Source organism: Ornithorhynchus anatinus, chromosome 2 (genome assembly GCF_004115215.2).
Source record: "Ornithorhynchus anatinus isolate Pmale09 chromosome 2, mOrnAna1.pri.v4, whole genome shotgun sequence".
NCBI classification, from domain to species: domain Eukaryota; kingdom Metazoa; phylum Chordata; class Mammalia; order Monotremata; family Ornithorhynchidae; genus Ornithorhynchus; species Ornithorhynchus anatinus.
The window spans coordinates 91,971,092-91,991,869 of NC_041729.1; the positions used below are offsets into that span (position 1 = coordinate 91,971,092).

A 20,778-nucleotide genomic window follows, 5' to 3' on the forward strand; every position below is an offset into this window, starting at 1 on the left:
ATGGGGATTAAGACCGTGAGCCCCACATGGGACAACCTGATTCACCTGTCTTCCCCAATGCTTAGAACAGTGCTCTGCACATAGTAAGTGCTTAACAAATGCCAACATTATTATTTTTTTTTCTAATTTCCACCTGTGTATTCGTTTTCAGTGCTTAGTATAATGTTCTGTATACAGTAAGTGTTTAATAATAATTGTAAGGATTTTGTGGCATTTGATAGGCACTTATTATGTGCCAGGCACACTGAGGTGGACACAAGCAAATTGGGTTGGACATAGTCCCTGTCCCACATGGGGCTCACAGTCTCAATCCCCAGCTGAGGGAAACTGAGGCACAGAGAAGTTGAGTGACTTTCCCAGTGTCACATAGCAGACAAGTGGCAGAGCTGGAATTAGAATCCAGGTCCTTGTAATGCCCAGGCCCAAGCTGTATACACTACCACTACATAGATGTAGACTAGCTTTGGCCTTAAATCATCATAGGAATTTCAATACGGTATAGGCAAAAATGTGGCAGTTCACTCCATAAGAATGCATTGGGAGGTTAGTGAGGCATGGAGTGGTAGGCAGAACATAGGGCAGATACACAGATAAACTGAGCAACAAATGATATAGGTGCTTAGCACAAAGTTAACCCTTAAAAATACCATTCATTCTGTCCTTTCTCTCCCCACTCCAGTCAGCCAGTCAGTCAATTGCATTTACTGAGGGCTTACTGTGTGCAGAGCACTGAACTAAATGCTATGGAGAGTCATTTTTCTAAAAAAATATTCAGTCCATGTCTTCCCATTCCTCAGGAACTTCAAGTGATTGCCCACCCACCTCCGTATCAAACACAAACTCCTGGCCATCAGTTTTAAGGACTCAGTCAGTAATCCCCCACCTAATTTACCTTGCTGATTTCCTACTACCACCCAGCTCACACACTTCATTCCTCTAATACTAACCTACTCACTGTACCTCAATCTCATCAGCCTTGCTACCAGACTCTTTCCTACATCCTTGCTCTGGCCTGGAACTTGCTACCCCTTCATAGAGACCATCACTCTGCCCACTTTTAAAGCCTTATTAAAATCACATCTCCTCCAAGAGGCCCTACACAACTAAGCCCTCATTTTTCCTATACCTTCTCCCTTCTGCATCACCCACACACTTGAATCAGTACTATTTAAGCACTTGATATTCACCCCCCTCAGTCTCATATTTGTACAGATCTGTAATTTTTTGAAATGTCTGTCACCCCCACTTTGGCTGTAAGTTCCTTGTGGACGGGGAACATGTCCACCAACTCTCTTCTATTTGTACTCTCTCAAGCTCTTGGTACACAGTAAGTACTCAATAAATACCATTGACTGGTTCAATATGTTAAGGGTAGCAGTGAATCTATGAAGGGCAGCTCACCTAATGTAATAATGATAAATAATTGAAGTGTCAAATAGGAAATGGGGCTTTGGATTTGAATTGAGAGTTCTGGGACAGAGATAGAAAGGAGTGATAGCAGAATCAATGGGCATGGGCCTGAGAGAGGCATTTGCTGTGCACACCCAAAGTACTGATATCAATTCCTTTGATTAGTTTCTCAGTTCCAAAGTCTTCCTGATTGGATTGAGGCTCATCTGTCATTCCCAAAAATAGAGACTTCATCATAACCTGCTGTAGTCACAGATGTATGAGAAACTGCCTTAAGTGACTTACTTGTGAGAAAAGTCACCAGTTTAAGTTATAGAATAGTAAGTCTCAGCAAATAATTAAAAGATACTATTAGGCATTTTAATTAAGCCAAAGTGGTCTTTGGAAGGCCAAATGACTTGACTTAGATTAACATATTTTGGTCACATAATCAGGAGGACTGATTCTCTGGAGAAGACACTGATGCTAGGAAAAGTCCAGGGAAAATGTGGAAGGGGCAGACCAGCAGCTAGATGGATAGAGACCAAAACAACGATAATGGAAGAACTGTTAGAAAGGTTAAGGATTATGGCAAAGACAGGACATTCTGGAGAAAACATATCCATTGAGTCTCTATGAATCGGAAACAAATCGACGGCACTTGATAATAATAATAAATTAGGCATTTAAAAAAGTCTTGGGCTTTATGAATATTAAAAAAATAGCACTGATGCTGACAATAGAAAAGATGATATTTAAAAGAAAATAGCCTCAAATTAAAAGTCTGGAGGGAACCCATGATAGATTCCTCAATTTCTTACCTTGCCATACTTCTGTGCATAGGACCCTGTAAGCAGTGAGTGGAAAACGATGATGGTTTCATCCAAATCCCAGACAAAAACACGCTGAAGATCAGAAATGAACATTTTCAGCATAATAATAATGACATTTATTAACATTTACTATATACTAAGGGCTGAGGTAGACATAAGGTTATAATATTGCACCAAGTGCTATCACACAAGGAGCTCACCATTTATTTCATCCCCAATTTACAGATGATAAAATGGAGACCCAAGGTCACACAGGAGGTCAGGGGCAGAGTTGTAGCTCGAATCCAGGTTACCTGACTCTCTGACCCGTGTTCTTTGAGACCAGGCCATGTGGTCTCCAAAAAATTAAAAATACGCTAGAATTTGAAAAATCTCTGAGTCTGGTACGTTGATATCTTGATGCTGGATTATGAAATAAAATTGATTATTTTTAGATTTGTAAGACACTCTTTGGAAAATCTGAATTCCGGTAAAGAGTTAAAAAATAAGTCAAACTAAGAAGTTAAAAAAATCAGTAGAACTTTACTTCATTGTGATCACTCAGTTTTTTAAACAGTTATATTCTCCAACCCCCTTGCCCCTCAACCCCTGCCCAAAACTGGTTTAACCTGTAAGTCTTGCTCAGGGGATGTCTCACTTCAAATTAATTGGATGATTCAACCTTTTCAAAATATATCCGAATTATCCAGTATATTATTACTTTTGTCTCATTCGTTTTTGGTTTAATTCTATATGGCTTCAGATTCATTCAGTCATATTTACTGAGCACTTACTGTGAGGCACAGATTATCTAGATAATTTTCACATACAGTCCCATGCTACATTCTGAAGGTTGAAAGTCTTGGGCCTTATGAATATTCAAATGTGAAAGAATCACAAACGGTTTTAACTAAGGCCTCTGCCTAAAGCCTATCCTTCTGACGGTCTTCCAAATAACCTTTGCTGAGCAATGACGTCCAGAGAGACCTGGATCACACCCCATGGGACTAAGTAGATGAATATCAAGAGATGGATAATACATTCTTTTCTGGAAAATGCCTTTATTGTCAACATGTAGCCTGAACTAAACTGGAGAAATCACCACAATAAGCTGGGGATGACTTTTATTACTTTGGAAAATAAAATGTGAATATCAAAAATGTCTCCCACAAAGAAAACTCTTCCAGTTTATCCCATTCTTCCTCCTTACACCACTCAAGAAAGGAAGAGACACTTATCTCAGAATAGGAAGCCTCAGAGCAATATCATTTTCAAGTTGTTATCTAAGCCTCAGAGCAGTATCATTTTCAAGTTGTTATCTAAACTCTCCCTGTGTTCATTTATAACGAATGAATGGCCTAAATTGTACACCTTTAAATGCTTGCTACAAAGCAAATACACTCAATTAATGATACCACAGGCTTCTGGCTTCAGTTTTTTTTTAGGTTTTAAACTGTTTCCGCAGCTGCAACGTGCAGAATCTTCTTTTCAGCAAAGGAAACCTTCTCTTTACCATTCATCAATTAAAAGAGGGCATACCTCCAAGTCACTGTCTGGTGGGGGTGATGGATTATTCTTCCGTCCTCGTCCTCGACTTTTTGAGCCAGAATTCCTACATGTTCTCTCATCAAGGTCTTTGATTGGGGTGGAAGGGCTCTGTACTGTATCAAACTCTCCTGTAAATACAACCAGTCATGTCTGTGTTTAATTTTTTAATGTGGTATAATAAGGCAAAAACTTTCAAAAATAATAATAAAATTAAGACCCTCAAATTCCTTGTTGACCCAAACATTAATCTCATACAAAAGGTGCTCTCAGCATCAATAGAATGTGAAGTGATCATTTTCAACTTTAATCCTACAGGATCCAAGAGTTTAGAGGCCAAGATTACTGTTTGGTTGGATTGAAAGAGCACATTTCTAAATCCCAGTAATGGCATGAGTTCACCAAAACACTGTCAGAAACTTCAGAAGTAAGGAAATAATTGTAGGATGTGTTGTGACAAATCACAGATCTGAAGGGAAAAGGCATAACTGCTATGCTATAGCCTCCCAGATATATTTTAAAAAGCTTCAACCCCACTAAAAATTTTTCATTTCCACAAAACTGGCAGTGGTCTTGCCCACATATATCATGTTAATGCTACTTTATTGGTCCAAGCCACCACTCCTTCCCTCCTTACATCATTAAGGGAATACAAATGTCCAATGCCACGTACATGTGCAAAATCATTTTTTTTGAAGCCAGGTCAGGCTGAATCCAAAGAGATGTGCATTGTCAGAAAAAGGTTCCTAATTCTGAAATAGCATTCTGGTCAAAACTGGTAATAAAAAGGACTCATTAAAGTAGAGCTGATTGAACATTAAAATCATTTAGAAAATAAAAATAACAATAATAATAATGGTAACTGTTAATCATTTGTTATGTACCAAGCACTGTATTTATCACTGAGGTAGATGTTAGATAAACAGCTCAGGCACAGTCCCTGCCCCACATAGGGTTCACAGTCTAAGTAGGAAACACCATGTTCTAGTAAATAGAGTGCAGGCCTGCGAGTCAGAAGGACCTGGTTTCTAATCCCAGTTCCGCACTTGTCTGCCATGTGACCTTGGGCAAGTCGCTTAACTTCTCTGTGCCTCAGTTGCCATATCTATAAAATGGGGATTAGGACTGTGAGCCCCATGTGGGACAGGGACTGTGTCCAACCTGATTATCTTGAATCTATCCCAGCACTTCGAACAGTGCTTGACACATAGTATGCACTTAACAAATACCATCATCATTATTATTACTATTAAGGGGGAACCGATACTGAATCCTTAGTTTACAATGAGAAAATTGTGGCCCAGAGAAATTAAGTTACTTGCCCAAGGTCACACAACAGGCAAGTGGCAAAGGCAAAATCAGAACCCAGGTCCTTGATTTCCAGGCCCAGGCTCTTTCCACCAGGCTACACTGCTTAACTGCTTCCCTGTTTTAAGCCAACTGCTTTGATATGACAACTTGGCTGGTAACAACATATTTTTTTTCCTGCAATTTCCATTATGGTAAGAATACCCAGCTTCCTACTGATAGATGTCAATAGGAGATTTTGAACTGCTTGGAAAAATACTTCCCTAATTCAATCCTCTACATCTACTCAAATTAACATTTTTGAATGAAGCCTTTGTGATTTCACTCAAAACATTTAAACTGGGGCATCTTCCCCAGGCCAAGTGTAGTTGCAGCCAAAACATCCCCATTGGCTGGAAAGAGTTTTGGAACAGAAGAAATTTCTGCAATTGTTTTGGTGACTGCCAACATTTGCTTTTGTCCTAAAAGGGCAGCCAGTTGCTTTCAAAATGTTTCCACCCTTTTCGTTGAATGATGGGCAGGAGCGAGGAGGAGAGAGTGAAGGTGAAAATGGGTGGAAATATTTTTGAACAAAATATTGGCTAAATACAACCAGTCCTCTGCACACCCATCCCAGTGCTTGTTTTGCTCAACAGAAAGAGGTAAATGCTGCCCATCTCTTGATTTCATTAACTTTTATTGGATGGACCATCCTCTAGACTGAAAGCTCACTATGGGCAGGGAATGTGTCTACCAACTCTGTTATAGTGATATATTTACTCTCCTAACCACTTAATACAGTGCTCTTTGCATATTAAGTGCTCAGTAAATGCAATCAATTGATTGATGTTACCTTAGATACCATGGCCTGATCTAAACACATATTTTGATCACCAAGTCTCATGTCCATGGAGGAGGCTGTACCCACTCTTTATGGTTTTATTTTTCAATTCCAAATGCCTTGAGCTCAAAGCAATGCTTATTTCAATGGTAATTCACTATGGGCTTAGTAAAACTTGCTAACTTCAATCCCTAAACTTTAAAATGCACTTCATGGACAATATTTCATGAATATGCTATGCATTTCTATGCTTGGACCTGTGACTCCTACACCACATGTTCAGTATGTGACTCTCTTCTGAGGCCTTGCAACGGTATACCTAGTGGCGGACTCAAACTTGTAGTGATTTCAGACAAGCCGGGGCATGCCTCCAAAAGACAGCCTAAAGGACAATTTCCCTTCTGGTTGTTTTTACAGCTGCAGTAGCAGCAGCAGCGTCAGTAATGGAAGTGCTCACAGGAACAGTTATTTGCTTCTTAATGTCCATTACACTCCTCCACAGTGACTTCAAATGCTTCCCAAACTCAAGGCAGAATGAAGCAATGACTAGAGTAGGCGGTATCCCTGAGGTGGATGTGGATTGCACATTCTTTGAAACACACAGAAAATTGGAAAGATGAATGAATATTAGATGGGAAAATGTAAGGCAATTTCATCCTCTTGCATAAAAGACAAACTAAGCCAAGAACTAAAGCAGCTAAAAAAGGAAATTCTAATGTTCTTACAAATTCATGCGTGAAAGTAAACTTTGTTAGGAACATCAAAGTAGTATTGGGAAATATCCTAAAATTCAGAATTCATTCACTTATTTAGTTACTGTCATTCTTCACTTTCACATCCAACATACTGTTAACGCCTTTGCCCATGCCTGAAATACCTTCCCTCCTCAGCTTTACCAAAATGGTATTTCTCTTTTTTTCAAAGTCCTTTGAAAAGGCCACCTACCCCAGGAAGCATTCCTTGATAGCCTCTGCACTTATCCAATCATGTTATCCTATCAGAACAGTACTTACAATTTTTTTTACTTATTTATATCTATTTATATTGCCTCATATTTGCAACTATTGTTTTGTCCATTTGTATCTGCCTATCTCCCCCTTGTTTGTTTTATGGCATTTGTTAAGTGCTTACTAAGTGTCAATCACTGTTCTAAGTGCTGGGGAAGATACAAGTCCATTAGGTTGCACAAAGTCCCTGTCCCGCATGGGGCTCACAGTCTAAGTAGGAAGGAGAACGGGACAACTGAGGCACAGAGAAATTAAGTGACTTGCTCAAAGTCACTCAGGAAGCACCTGTCAGAGCTAGGATTAGAACCCAGGTCCTCTGACCCCAGGCCCACGCTCTTTCCACTAGGCCATGCTGCTTCCCCTTCAGACTGTAAATTCATCTGGGGTATGGATTAATCTTACATGTCTTCTGCGTGTCCTTCATACATCTAGTATAAACGTCTGTACACATCTGCTCAATAAATACATAAAAAATATTGTTGTTTATGACAGTGATGATCTAAGTAACTTTTAGAAAGAAGTGAAAGCTTTCGGAGTGATGGTGAGTCAGTCTCCTACTAGTATACAAGTACTAATACATCAACCACTGAAATGTCATTCTTGTTCTCATAGAAAGCATTAGTAGGCATTGAGCTTGATTCATCGTATTTTGAAGGTCATATAAAGTCATAGACATATGTGTTACAAAATTGTCAGTTTAAGATATATTGGGTTGAGAAATCTTTTACCCATGTGAAGATGTGAATTTACAAGCCTTCAAAATTTCTGAGAACTAGTTTATTATTATTGGAAAAAATGTGTGATGATTTATCTATTCAAATTATTTACACCTACAACTCATCTGGTCCAATCTTTCTGAGAGAGATCCTTTTCAAACTTTTATGGGTCAATAAATAAAAATCTCAGAATTCTGGGTTATCCTAACCTCTAAGGTTTTGTGTCAAAGTCTTCCAAAGAACTATTCAATTCATACATACCAGAAACTGGTACACTTAATCCGGCAACCTTTTAAAATCCCAGGACAGAGTAACCTATTAGGGTGAGCATAGTCCTGGAGGAATTTTTTTATGACGTATTTTAGAAGATGCACATGTGGGCAAATGCTGTTTGTAAACAAGATAAAAATCAGACATTGGTGAGCTAAGGGCAATTTGCCTACCCTCAGACTGTTTTACAACACTTCATAATTTGGAAAAACAAAGTTATTCTTTTTTTTAGGGTCTTTTCGAGTGCATACGGGAAGGCGGCATTTCTCCAACTTTTTCATACTTTGACCTTCTTTTCCTGCCTCCTTGACAAGTCTTGGTCTAATAATAACAACAACAATAATAATAATAATAATAATAACAATACTAATACTTGTAGCATTTGTTAAGTGCTGACAATGTGTCAAGCACTGATCTAAGCGCTGGGGTTGATACAATCGGGTTGGACACAGTCCCTGTTCCACATGGAGCTCACAGTCTCAATCCTCATTTTACACATGAGCACAGAGATGTTAAGTGACTTGCCCAAGGCCATACAGCGGGTAAGTGGCAGAGCTGGGATTAGAACCCAGGTCTTACTCCCAAACCCACTATCTTTCCATGCTGTTTCTGATTGGCTTCAGATTATACACAGGTCTTCAGTTGTTTCATGGTCGCAAGTCCCAGGGGCAGTGATACCTTTCTCAGTCCACTCAAGATGACCACTACACAGCATTCCCACCTTCCCCTTCTGATTTTGCCCATGTAGTGGCCAGGCATGTTTTATGATCCTCTCTCTTCCCAGTCTTTGAAATAAAAATGTCCTGTGCCACCAGACTTTTTCATTTATAAATTGTTTCTTCATTTATTTAGTAAACCCATTATGGGCAGGGAATATGTCTGCTTATTCTGATTTACTGCACTCTCCCAAGTGCTTTGCACAGAGTCCGCGTTCAATAAATACCATTGATCGACTGATTCAGTTAGGCAGCTGGCTGCATTCCAGGCACTAACTCTTGAGTGGCAGGAAGCTGCAGCTGCCGCCCTGGGGAATCAGGGGTGCTCTGCAGAGGAGCCAGGGCCTCTTTGCCATGCAACCTTGGAGCAGCCCTTCTCCTTGGGGAAAATCCCAGGGCAGCACACATTGAGCAGAGAAGTGGTAGGGAAGTACTGAGAGGAAAACTCAGGACCAATAAATCAGGCGCATGGGGAGACCAGGAAGGGCACAAACCTCGAAGGAAAGGGGTAATCAGGAGGCTTGGTCACCAGCTCTAACAATGGCTGACACTTTCTACCACTCATGGCGGGGTTTTCTCGGGTATCTCGTAGCCTACTACACCTCCAGATGTATGAGAGGCTGAGCAGGAAGCTGGGGTTTGCTGTGTTGTGAGGGGTACCAATCTACTCCTCTCTCCCCATGCCCCCAGACCTGGGCCCTGCCTCCTCCTCCCAGGGGCCAACAGACAGGCAAACAGTTCCTACAGCTGGTGCAAGTAGCTTGGGATTACTATTGGAGGTCCCAAGACTGCTTCCTGCATGTCATGTTGGCAGGACAGGAATGTGATACTGTCACATGGTGTACCGCATGACATCAGTAGATCATGTAAGGTGGAAAGGAGGGAGTGTAGCCAATTGGATTCTTGCTTCAGGGAGGCCCGGTGTCTGAAGCCAGCTCTGTCCCTTAAAATCCAAGTGGCCTCTTAACCATTTTATCATTCTTCCACACATACAAAAAAACTATCTCATCTAAACGGCCCCTGCCTTCAAGGAGTTTATCATTTTAAGAGATTCTACTGATAGACTGCATGTGGGGAAGAGAGAGAAAATGCAGGTAGTAGGTTTCTTTAATTTTTTTTGGCCCAGAGGGGCAGAATACCGAAGTAATACTGGAAGATGGAGATAATCAGCAGCAGCTGAGGCAGCCTGTAAAGGGGAAATGTGTGGAGATAGTGTGGTGGGCTAAAGGCAAACTGGCCCTATTAGGTGGTCAGTCTTCTGTAATAACCAACAGAGTGGCATTAAACCCTCAATACCTCTTTTCTGAGAACTTTAAAAGCTTTCCTATCAGGTTTTGCTGGACTATGATCCCCAGATTGAGGAAAATTGGGCTAGAACAGAGGAAAAACTTGAAGAGAGATCTTAATGAGCGGAAGCCAAAAACAGTTTATCCTAAGTCATAGGCGTCACTGTTTCCTTTCAATTGTAGCCATATTAGGAATGAAATCTTACAGTGAATGCATTTCCCTATACTGGAGTTTCTGAGGTCTCCCTACTCAAAGGTGAGGTGGTGAAAGAGCATACTGCCTAATTAAGCATAGTGAGGCAGGGAGATTGGCCTGTAAAAGTGATGACAAGTGACTGCCTGCTTCATCTAATGCCTCCTTCTTCTTAGAAGTTACCTGGTCTTCAGTCAATCACTTTGGTCTAGAGTTGCCGGAATTCTGCACAGGTTGAGCAGCATATTGTAATAAAACACTCTTCCACAACCAACTTTTCAACAGCCTACAACAGTGGAATTATAAACCTAGTGGAGGTGTTAATTTTTTGATGAGATATAGACCTAGAATCCTGATCTTATATTATCATGAAAATTTTGGTGAAATTTATTAATAGAAAATGAAAGCTGTTAGTTGCAGAGCAATTTTAAAGTTCAACTCAATTAATTACCTTGGGACACATTTCCATTATCTGCAACATCAGGAGAGGATACTAAGTTCTAAATTCTCTCCTGAAGTTGATGCCTCTGAATAAAAATGGAGATGAGGAAGTTACAGAAGTTGTGATTGTGTCCACTTATTATTATTATTATTATTATTATTATATTGATGCTTACCATATGTCTAGCACTGTTCTAAGCACTGGGGTGGACACAAGTTAATCAGGTCAGACACAGTCCTTGTCCCACAGATGGCTCACAGTTTAAGTAGGAGGGAGGAAAGATATTGGATTTGTATTTTACAAATGAGGACACTGATGCACAGAGAAGTTAAGTGACTTGGTTAAGGTCACACAGCAGACAAGGAGCAGAGCCAGTATTTGAACTCAAGTCCTCTGCTCTTTTCACTAGATCATGCTGCTTCTCTTTTAAATTTACTAGGTTATTTTTCTGCACCTCAGTGAAACAAACTCACTATCTTTTACTGCTCAAGAGCGGTGGGTAAGTTAAAGCAGCTAATGATTTAAAAAATGCACTGAGTTCCCAGGTTTGAAAGTAATATTTTTATGAATTATGCTTAGTGTCAGTCTAAAAACTGCACTTAATACTCTAGTTTTAAAAACTGACAGAATAAAATTTTCATCATACACTTTCAGTCATTATAAATATGAACAAAATTTTAAAACATTTATGAGACAAATTTCAAGTGAAAAGTAATCAAGAATCCTTATAAAAAGTAAAGAGCTAAAAATGTCTGTTCTCAATTACTGTAAAGAGACCACTCTCAATCTTCTATGAAACTACCTAATAGGTAAAGTAAATAACTCAATGCTATTTACAATTTCCAGTTACCATTATCCCCACCAAATGCCCTGGGCTTCTTCTTGAAGCAACACTGTGCCCGATTGCATAATTATCCTTTAATCAGTACTGCAACTAATAACTGCACCTTATAAGTTCTGGATATTTAGATCCAACTTTATTTCATTAGGCTAATCTTTAAATCAGAATGACCAGCTGTCTCTCATTGAACTCAAAGCATGTTTCTGTTTAAGAATGGCAAAAGCCAGTAGTATGTGGTTTTAGAAACACTGTAGGTTTGAACTGTTTGAACTGCTCTTGAGTACAACATGTAATTCATGTTAGATAAGAAACATTTTTTTGTCCCTAAAATAAATTCAAAAGACATAATAATAATGAACCCTCACCCCTCAAATTACTTTAGTTCTTTAATATTCTTGAAATATCACAACTGATGGTAAATTCAATGTTCTAGATTTTCAATTTAGACCTGACACAGAGTTTTGCCAAAGTTTAACATTTAGAAATAACCTTTTCTTATCATTGTCTAGATGGGTATGGATAAGGGAAATGCTATGAAGGAGAAACTAACTGTATTTAGCAAGACTAAATATGAGAGTTGAAGGGGAAGGAGTCAAAGCTTAAATTTAGTATGCCTGAATCTACACTTCTCATTTTCCTTCCCAAATTCTCTCCTCCACCCAACTTTTCCCACTCAGTTGGAAATAGCACCGTCCTTTTTATCTCTGAAGTCCACAGACCCTGGCATTATCCTCGAGTACTACTTCTCTTTCAATTCTCATATTTAATGTCAGCAAATCCTATCAGTTTTTCCTGCAGCATTTTCTAGATCCTACTTTTTCTCTTCATTCAAGTACCAGTACCCTAGTTCATAGCATAGCCTTATTTGACGACTTCATCAGCCTCTTTGTTGACCTCTCTTCCTCCTGCCCATACTCTGATATTTCTGATATATCTTTCCCTAAATCTCAAAAACCTTCAGTGATTACTCATTTCTCTCACTGAATCAAGTAAAAGAAATCCTCAATATTGGCTTCAAGGCATTCAATCAGCTCTCTTGCTTCTACTTATCCAGTTTTCTACTACATCTCAGTGTATATTCTTAATTTCTCTCAAGGTAATCTACTCAATGTACATCGTTCTGATTTATCCTGCCTATGATCACTTTGTTCCCACCTCTGTTAAGATCCCTCCTCTTTTAAATCTACCAGACTATAGGTTTCCCCATATTCAAAGCCCTTCTGAAAGCATACCTCCTCCATAAGGTTTTCATCTCCCCAGGACAGAATCACACTAATATTACCTCAGAACCTCTGTGCCAACTACTTTTTTGGACACTCACATCCACCTGTACCACTTCAGTATATGAACGACTTATATACCCTACCTTTTAAGCCTTTAAAATACTTTCATGTCAATTATTTCATTTGGTCTTCACAACATCCCCTTTTTGTCCCTACTGTTATCATTATCCCTACTGTACAGATGAGGAAGGTGGAAGCCCGGGGAGGTTAAGTAAATGTTCCAACAGGACAGTGGAAGAGCCAGACTAGAACTAAGGTCTCGTGGCTCCAAGCTCCCTTTCCACTAGATCACTCTGCTAATATGAGAATAATAAGGGTTCAGAAAAGGTGAACTGCTATATTTTCATGGACAAAATGTCAAGCAATTCTCTGTATGGTCTTCATACATCTTTGGGGACAGTGTGTCTTATCAGTAGCATCATCTTTGAACTGAAGAACAACTCTACCAGCTAGGTATTTGGACAGTCAAATGACTAAGTTAAAATATCTCTAAAATATGATTCTATAGCAGTGATGGGTATCACACCCACAGCACCCAATCATATTCTGTCATAGTTTCTAGAACAATGCAGGCCAAAGTTAAACTAAACAACATGGTCATTAATATCTCGATTGGATGTCAACTGAGATTCCTCAGTATCCTTGGAAGTGCTGCTAGGTACTAAGACCACTTAATGGATAAACTATTCAAAATGTGGTCTCTTAGGCCATATGTCGATGAAACAAACACTTCCAACTGGCTCCAACATTCTTTTCTTTTCACCATACTGCTTGTGTATGAGTCAGAAAATTGAAAATATTGAAGGAAAGACATGTTGTTAAGCTTTCTGGCACTGGACCAGAGGTGGAGAACAATATTTTATCATCCTTCTCTCAAACCTCATCATTTACATCTTGCTGGGCAGCTAGTAAACAATCTTGAGGGGAGAACCTTCCTCCCACCTGAGGAACATATCTATTTGAAATCCTTATTTTGAAGACCATTTGGCATATGGTAGCTTATAATTCTCCATTTAAGATATTTTCCAGCCTGCATATTCCAGTTTCTCTTTTCCCAAAATGCTCGTTATAGGCCCATTGGGTAGCAGCATCCCTATTTATCATGCCTTTTCCAAAATGGTACCTTGACTTCCTTGATAGTTTGAAAGGTTTAAAATTCAAGGCAGGGAGGTGAAAAGAGACAGAGATGATAATGTTTCAACTATTTGAGGGCTCATAAGCTGATATATATATTTACAAAAATCAAAAATGTTTAAACTCTTCTCTGAGTTTTTCCTACAGACCTACAGATTGCTTCAAATATTCTCTTTTTTCTTCCACAACATGTGTCTTCACAATCCATTTCCAGTATAACACTAGTAGAAAACTAGGGAGCATTATTTCAGCAAAACACTATCTGGATAAGCTGTGATGTGACATCAGAAGAAACAGTTTTGCACATGGACAAGACATTGGTTAAGATGTGTGAAATGTTTTTCCATTAACACAGGTTTGTTTAAGATTATATCCCCTGTGTTCTTACAGAAATGAGTGCACATGCTAGAAAATAAAGTCTATGTAAAACACCTTAAAAGGAGATTCAGAAATATGGTATCCAAATCATTTCTAGGTTGGGAACACACAACCATGAGTTGGCAGAAATAACATATAATCTTCCCAAGTCTTTTCATTTTAGATTTCCCTAAATCCTAGGAATCAATCAATCACATTTAATGAGCGCTTACTGCATGCAAAGCACTGTACTAAGTATATGGGAGAGTACAATATAACAATGTAACAGATACATTCCCTGCCCACAACAAGCTTATAGTCTGTGGAGAAGACAGACATTAATAATTAATATAAATAAATGAATTACATAAGTGCTATGTGGCTGGGAGGGGGAATGAACAAAGGAGCAAGTAGGGGCAGCGCAGAAGAGAGTGGACAAAAAGGAAAGGAGGGTCTAATTAGGGAAGGCCTCTTGGAGGATATATGCCTTCAGTAAAGCTTTGAAGTAGGGGAGAGTAATTGTCTGTACGATATGAAGAAGGAGGGTGAACCAGGCCAGAGGCAGGATATGGATGAGCAGTTGGTGGCAAGGTAGGTGAATTTGAGACACAGCGAGTAAGTTGGCAGTAGAGGAGAGAAGTGTGCAGGCTAAGTTATAGGAGTATTACAAGATGAGGTAGGAAGGGGCAAGGTGATTAAGTTCTTTAAAGCCATGATAAGGAGTTTCTGTTTGGTGCAGATGTGGATGGGCAACCCCTGAAGGAATGCAGCAAATGTCTGATTACTAACATAACTAATTATTAAATGAACAGTGAAATGGACAAGCTCTTAAGAGTAGTGTCACGATTATTAGTTACAGCCTTTGATGTTTTTTGAGTATTTATAAATTGATAATCTAAATTGCATATAAGATACACATTCAATACCAGTAGGGAAATGCAATACATACATTGAACCCTTTTAACTAATCTTGAATATATATTTTTTAAATATTTTGCTGCTTTTTCTACTAAGGACTCTCAATTAAATGCTTCCAAACTTATCAAAAGGTTTCTTAAGACGCAGTGTAAGTGCCACGTATAACCCAATGATACTGGGATCGAGTCACCTACCAAGTAACCATCTAGGTATGCATCAGCCACCATTTTGGAATTTTCACTCACAACCATCTCAGGAGACGTGGCAAAATATAGAAGAGTGTTTCACCTGGATGGAGATCTGTACCTGGTTGACTGGTCAGCCCAGGGAGAGATTCTTGTAACTGATAAGTAGATGATGATGAAGATGTGCCATCCGCTGTGTTGTTTGAAGTCATGTATGCTCCATAGGTTGATGCTGAATAATACTGCGCATACTGGTTTTGGCCAAAGGCAGTGTAGGATGGATATTCCTGGATCAATATGAAATGGAATCACATTTAGGAGATAAAATCATTGTTCTTGGGAACAAGGTTTTTTCCAATATGCTCTGCATTTAAAAAACTTTTGTAGAATACCTATTTCTACAATTTGATGGGCTTAGAAGTCTCAAAAACCATGCTGATGCTGCATATGCAAATAATTTACCCCAAACCAATCTTTGGCTTTCCCACTGACTTGACTAATTGAGGAGAGCATAAATTTTGTCTGATGACCTAGTTGTGGTACTTTGATAAATTAATTTCTGAGAATAAAGTGCTTTTTTCGCGAATATTTCTGAGATCATACAAATGCATCAGAGCTTTCTCTCAAAAGAATTCCCAGGACTATTATCTATACCACAATTCATAAGAGAGAATTATCTCTTCAAATTTCATACTTAATGACCTATATGCCATCACTGTTAATGATACTAAATTATTTTTTTTTCAGCAGGATTTTCAGGTGTTCCATGAAGTAGAGTTAGAGCTTTCTTTCAAACATATCACCAGGTAACACAAGGCATATGGGTTCAGCCTCATCTCATATTTGAATTAACTATCATTTCATAGCATCCTATCTTTAGGTCATTATGTGTAAAATAATTCTTAACTGAACAAATACCCATTTACAGCTATCTGGCTATTTATATTAAGAGATGCCAATGTTTGGTGAGTACAAGAAAATGTTCTTAGGTTGTTTGCTCAAAGGAGAAGACAGCAGGGAAACAACACAATTAAACTGGCAGACATATGTCTCTGCTTTGTTGTTCTTAGACAATCCTCCAGTACATTTAGCACTCCCAGTACCTGAAAGCAGTTCAGCCCATATTGGTTCAATAATCTAAATTCTACTGTACATAAAACTGTTTTCTCTAGAGGCAACTTTTAAACAAGCATAACTCGAGGAATTTGGAAATATGATTATGAGTAGTCTAGATGAACTATTTCTGATTCTCGGGAAAAATGTGGTAAACCAAGCACTCTGGTATAACTATGAAAATCCCAGATTTTTGTAGTCTCTTAGAAAATCACATAAATGTTCCAGAATTGGACTGCCCTTGCTAAAATGGACATTCCACCTCTCTTTCCTCGGAGTGACTTTTGTGGAATTTAAATCTTTGGATTTCTATGACCAAGGTGGAGCCTGCTCCATACGCACTCCATTTAGATCCCAAAGCACTCTGAGATATATAGAAAGGGCATCCCAAAATGCTATGGGACTCTATTCCATAAAAACAATATAGTTGACCTTGGTCAAAAAATTTTCATAAGAAAGCATAGGAATTCCAAGACTCTACTCAACACAGTTTAAGCCACACTTCTGCCTGGAAGGTTTTCTTTCCTAATGTCCAGGTCAGTAGCTAATTATCTTCAAGCCATGGAGAGCCGAGGTAACTGGTATAACTAACTGAAGAGGTCAACCAGAATAATTTATTAAACTCCAAGCAGGAGCTTGGGGCTTTCCAGTTCTCCTGAGGACCAAACCATTTGTCTAACTCAGATCTATGCACTCTTCATAACTGATTTTAAAAAAAAATCAGTTTGCAGCTGTACTGAAGTATCTAGAGAATTCTAGAGAATTTCTGGATCTATTTCATTCAAATCAGATAATTAAGGAAAGTAGACTCTTTTGGATTATCTAGATGCTTGACTCATAATACGTTTAGACTGTTCAATCCTACTTATCCAGGGTTGGAGTCTTGGTCATTCAATATACCATCCTTCTCACTAAGATAATTTTACATGCTTAAATGATTTCATTTGCATAATATTTCAATATCCAAACCTCAATATTTGCTTTGTGACCTTGATAAGACAATGATAAACTAAGCAAATTTAAAATAAGGAAATAACACTTAAAGCATCTTATGATATATATGGGTATATATGTATTTACATATACATATATATAGTAAAACATTATATATAGTAAACACTAAAGCACTGACAGCTATAAATAACCCTCCAACTCTCTTTAGGCAAATTCAAGATGAATGTATTTTATTACACAACCTGAAATGTTTCTCTCTATATAGGTCTTTATTTTCAACATCAATACAAAAATGTATCATACCTGTTGTGTGCTAGTGAAGTTTGTTGAACTGGAGACTGAATTGTTTGCATAAATAGTAGACGATGGTGCAAAACTGGAGCCTAGAGGTAAAGAACATACTTCATTTACATAGTAAAATAATAGGGACTATATCTCATCACAGAAATGTAAATATTGCACTCCCAAATCTTGCATAATTCATATTACTAAAGCCAAATGATCCAGAGTTGAGACCAATTCACCCAAAGCAACTTCTTCCTTTTCTAAGTTGGGCACTTTGGGAAATGTATTTGGGAAATGTATTCAACCTTTATATAGGTAAAGTTAGGTACCATTTAAGGTGGTGCTGTTTATATTGTGCATACGCTGCTGTAGCACTAAGGAGCTCCTAGGGGGTCTGAAAAAGTCAGTGCTCTTCCCAAAGTGTTCACAGGCTCATAGGAGTAAACTTAATATCTGATAAAAAGAAGATGAAACTTGGTGCATGAATCCCATTTGGTATAGGGACAGAATTCCTCGTATTTCTACCCAAGCACAGTGCTGGGGACATAGTAAGCGTTTAAATGGTTCTTTTCAAAAATACACTCAGCTCTGACGTGTTTTCACTATGTGTTTTGGGTAGAATGCTGTTAGGAGATTAGGAAATATCTGTTTGACAATGCAAGCCTGGTTACAGCATCCTGGGGAAGAGAGAGTTTGTGTTTGTGTGCATAAATGTAGTTTCAGATGTGATGAGCACTTCAATGCAAGTATTTTATGACTGTTCCCCCTGGCTTACAGGGGAAGACATTGGACTTAAGGCCATTTACCTTTTTGAGAGATAGTAAATTTAGGTTTATAAAGGAAAGTTAGGTTTATAAAAAAGATTCCATCATTATGGAAATAGAATTGACCTAAAAATTGAGACTAGTGAACTATATTATTTTTTTTCTTTCCAGTTCTTCAATTCAGGCACTGATAACCCCATTAAATACCCTAGAAGGTGGCATGCTAGAAGATCTGGGATGGCAGGGATGCCAGAGGTCATTGCTTCTTCTCTGGGCCTAGGGTTTCTCAGAAGCTTTTGTGTCAATCTCATCACCCCCTCTAGTTGACAATCTATCAGCCCGGCGGACACTAAAATAATTTATGGATAGGAGTAAGAAGGAAAGGGGAATGTACCCTATGTACATAAGTTAGTGTTTAAATTATAGGGTATGTGTACATAAGTGCTTTAGATAGTTGAAAGGGCAAGAATACTAAGTTGCAATAATGACAATAATAATAATAATATTAATAATAGTATTATGTGCCAAGAATTAAACTGATTTAATCTCCATTTTACATATGAGGAAACTGAGGCATAGAGAAATCGAGTCACTTGCTCAAGGACACAAAGTAGGCAAGTGGCAGAGCCGGGATCAAAGCCTTGACCCCCAAGTCTGTGCTCTTCAGTAGGTCATGCTGCTAAATAGGCTAAGTATATTTGAGATTAATCAGGTAAGACTCCTTGAAGTTGATGTAATTTTAGAAGGACTTTGAAAATTGGAAGAGTTGTGATCTGTTGGATTTGAAGTTGGGAGAGAGTTCCAGAACTGGGGAAAGTCATGAGCTAGTAGTTGGTGGTGGAAGACACAAAAAAAGGCATAATGAGTTGGCTGGCACGAAAGGAATGAAGAGTGAGAATGGGAGACCATTAGCAGAGGAAAATGCATGTGCAGGAAGGAGAGAGTTGATTGAGTGCCTTAACATCAAAGAGTTTCTGCTTGATAAGGGGAGAAATAGGTAATCACTGGAGGTTTATGAGGAGTCGGGATACATGTGTAGAGTGATATTTTAGAAAAATGAGGTAGAAGTATGGTCTGGGGAAGGGAGAGACTGGAGGCAAGCAAACCAGTGGAAGAAAGTGATACAGTGGAAGAAAGTGATACAGTAGATAGGATATGTAAGTAATAATAATCATAATAATGATGATGGCATTTGTTAAGTGCTTACTATGTCCCAAACACTGTTCTAAGCGCTGGAGGGGATACAAGGTGATCAGGTTGTCCCATGTGGGGCCCACAGTCTTCATCCCCATTTTACAGATGAGGTAACTGAGGCTCAGAGAAGTTAAGCGACTTGCCCAAAGTCACATGGCTGACAAGTGGTGGAGTTGGGATTAGAACCGATGACCACTGACTCCCAAGCCTGGACTCTTTCCACTGAGCCACGCTGCTTCTCTAACCTGGACCAGAGTGTTGGCTGTTTGGATGGTAAGGAAAGCGTGGAAATGTTATGGAGGAAAAACCGACTGGTTTTGGCAATAGATGACATAAGGGGCTTGAGAAAGGGAGAGATCAAGGGTAATTCCATGGTTGCAGGTTTTAGAGATGGGGAGAATGGCAGAGTTGTCAAATGATGGGAAACAGATGGAAGAGAAGCCTTGGGAGAGAACAGAAGTTCAGCTTTGGATGCAGTTTCCCACTGGGGTGCCAGTGGGACATCCTGGAGATATTCTGGAGGTGGATAAGATTTAAGATTACAGAGATGGCAAGAGGTTGGAGCTGATGAAGTATATTTGGGAGTCAACTTCAGAGTAGTGGTAGTTGAAGCCATAGGAGAATATGAGTTCACTAGTTCACCAAGGAATTTAGTGTAAGGTGAGATGAAAGGGAATCCATAACAGAGTCTGATGGACACTCATAATTAGGAGACTAAGGACGAACTAAAAAAAGACTGTCCAAAGAGGTTGGTGGAGAAACAAGAGAGAACTGAGTGAGTAAAACCAAGGATACATGGTGTTTCCGGAAGAAAGGAGTAGTTTGCAGAGTTGAATGCATCTGAGAAGTCAAGGAGGATTAAGCATTTAACAAATACCATTATTATTGATGATAATGATGGTATTTATTAAGTGCCTACTGTGTGCCAGGCACTGTATTAAACACTGGGGTGGATATAAGCAAATCGAGTTGGACACAGTCCCTGTCCCACATGGGACTCACAGTCTCAACTCACATTTTACAGATGAGATAACTGAGGCACAGAGAAGTGAAGTGACTTGCCCAAGGTCACACAACAGACAAGTGGCAGAGCCGGGATTAGAACTCATGACCTTCTGATTCCCAGGACCGTGCTCTATCCACTAAGCTGTCACTGGATTTGGCAAGCATACCCCAGATCCACAACTCTTTTGGAAATATCCTTATATTCTATTATTTCCCCTATCTGAAATTTATTTTAATGTCT

The 20,778-nt window shown here is 39.0% G+C and overlaps 1 protein-coding gene across 6 annotated transcripts in view; it reads right to left on the minus strand.

The window, feature by feature from the left end:
• The window catches only part of EYA4 (EYA transcriptional coactivator and phosphatase 4), a 232,144-nt gene that overhangs the window by 35,927 nt on the left and 175,439 nt on the right, over window positions 1–20,778 (minus strand). For 4 of the 6 annotated variants that reach the window (XM_039911180.1, XM_039911178.1, XM_039911179.1 and 1 more), the window contains 4 exons: window positions 17,593–17,672; window positions 15,326–15,509; window positions 3,741–3,877; window positions 2,211–2,294 (listed from right to left, as the gene is read on the minus strand). In XM_039911180.1, the coding sequence (XP_039767114.1) occupies window positions 2,211–2,294; window positions 3,741–3,877; window positions 15,326–15,509; window positions 17,593–17,672 (485 nt within the window). The remainder of the gene's footprint in view (window positions 1–2,210; window positions 2,295–3,740; window positions 3,878–15,325; window positions 15,510–17,592; window positions 17,673–20,778) is intronic. The other 2 variants (XM_029082981.2, XM_039911181.1) reach the window with 1 other exon arrangement.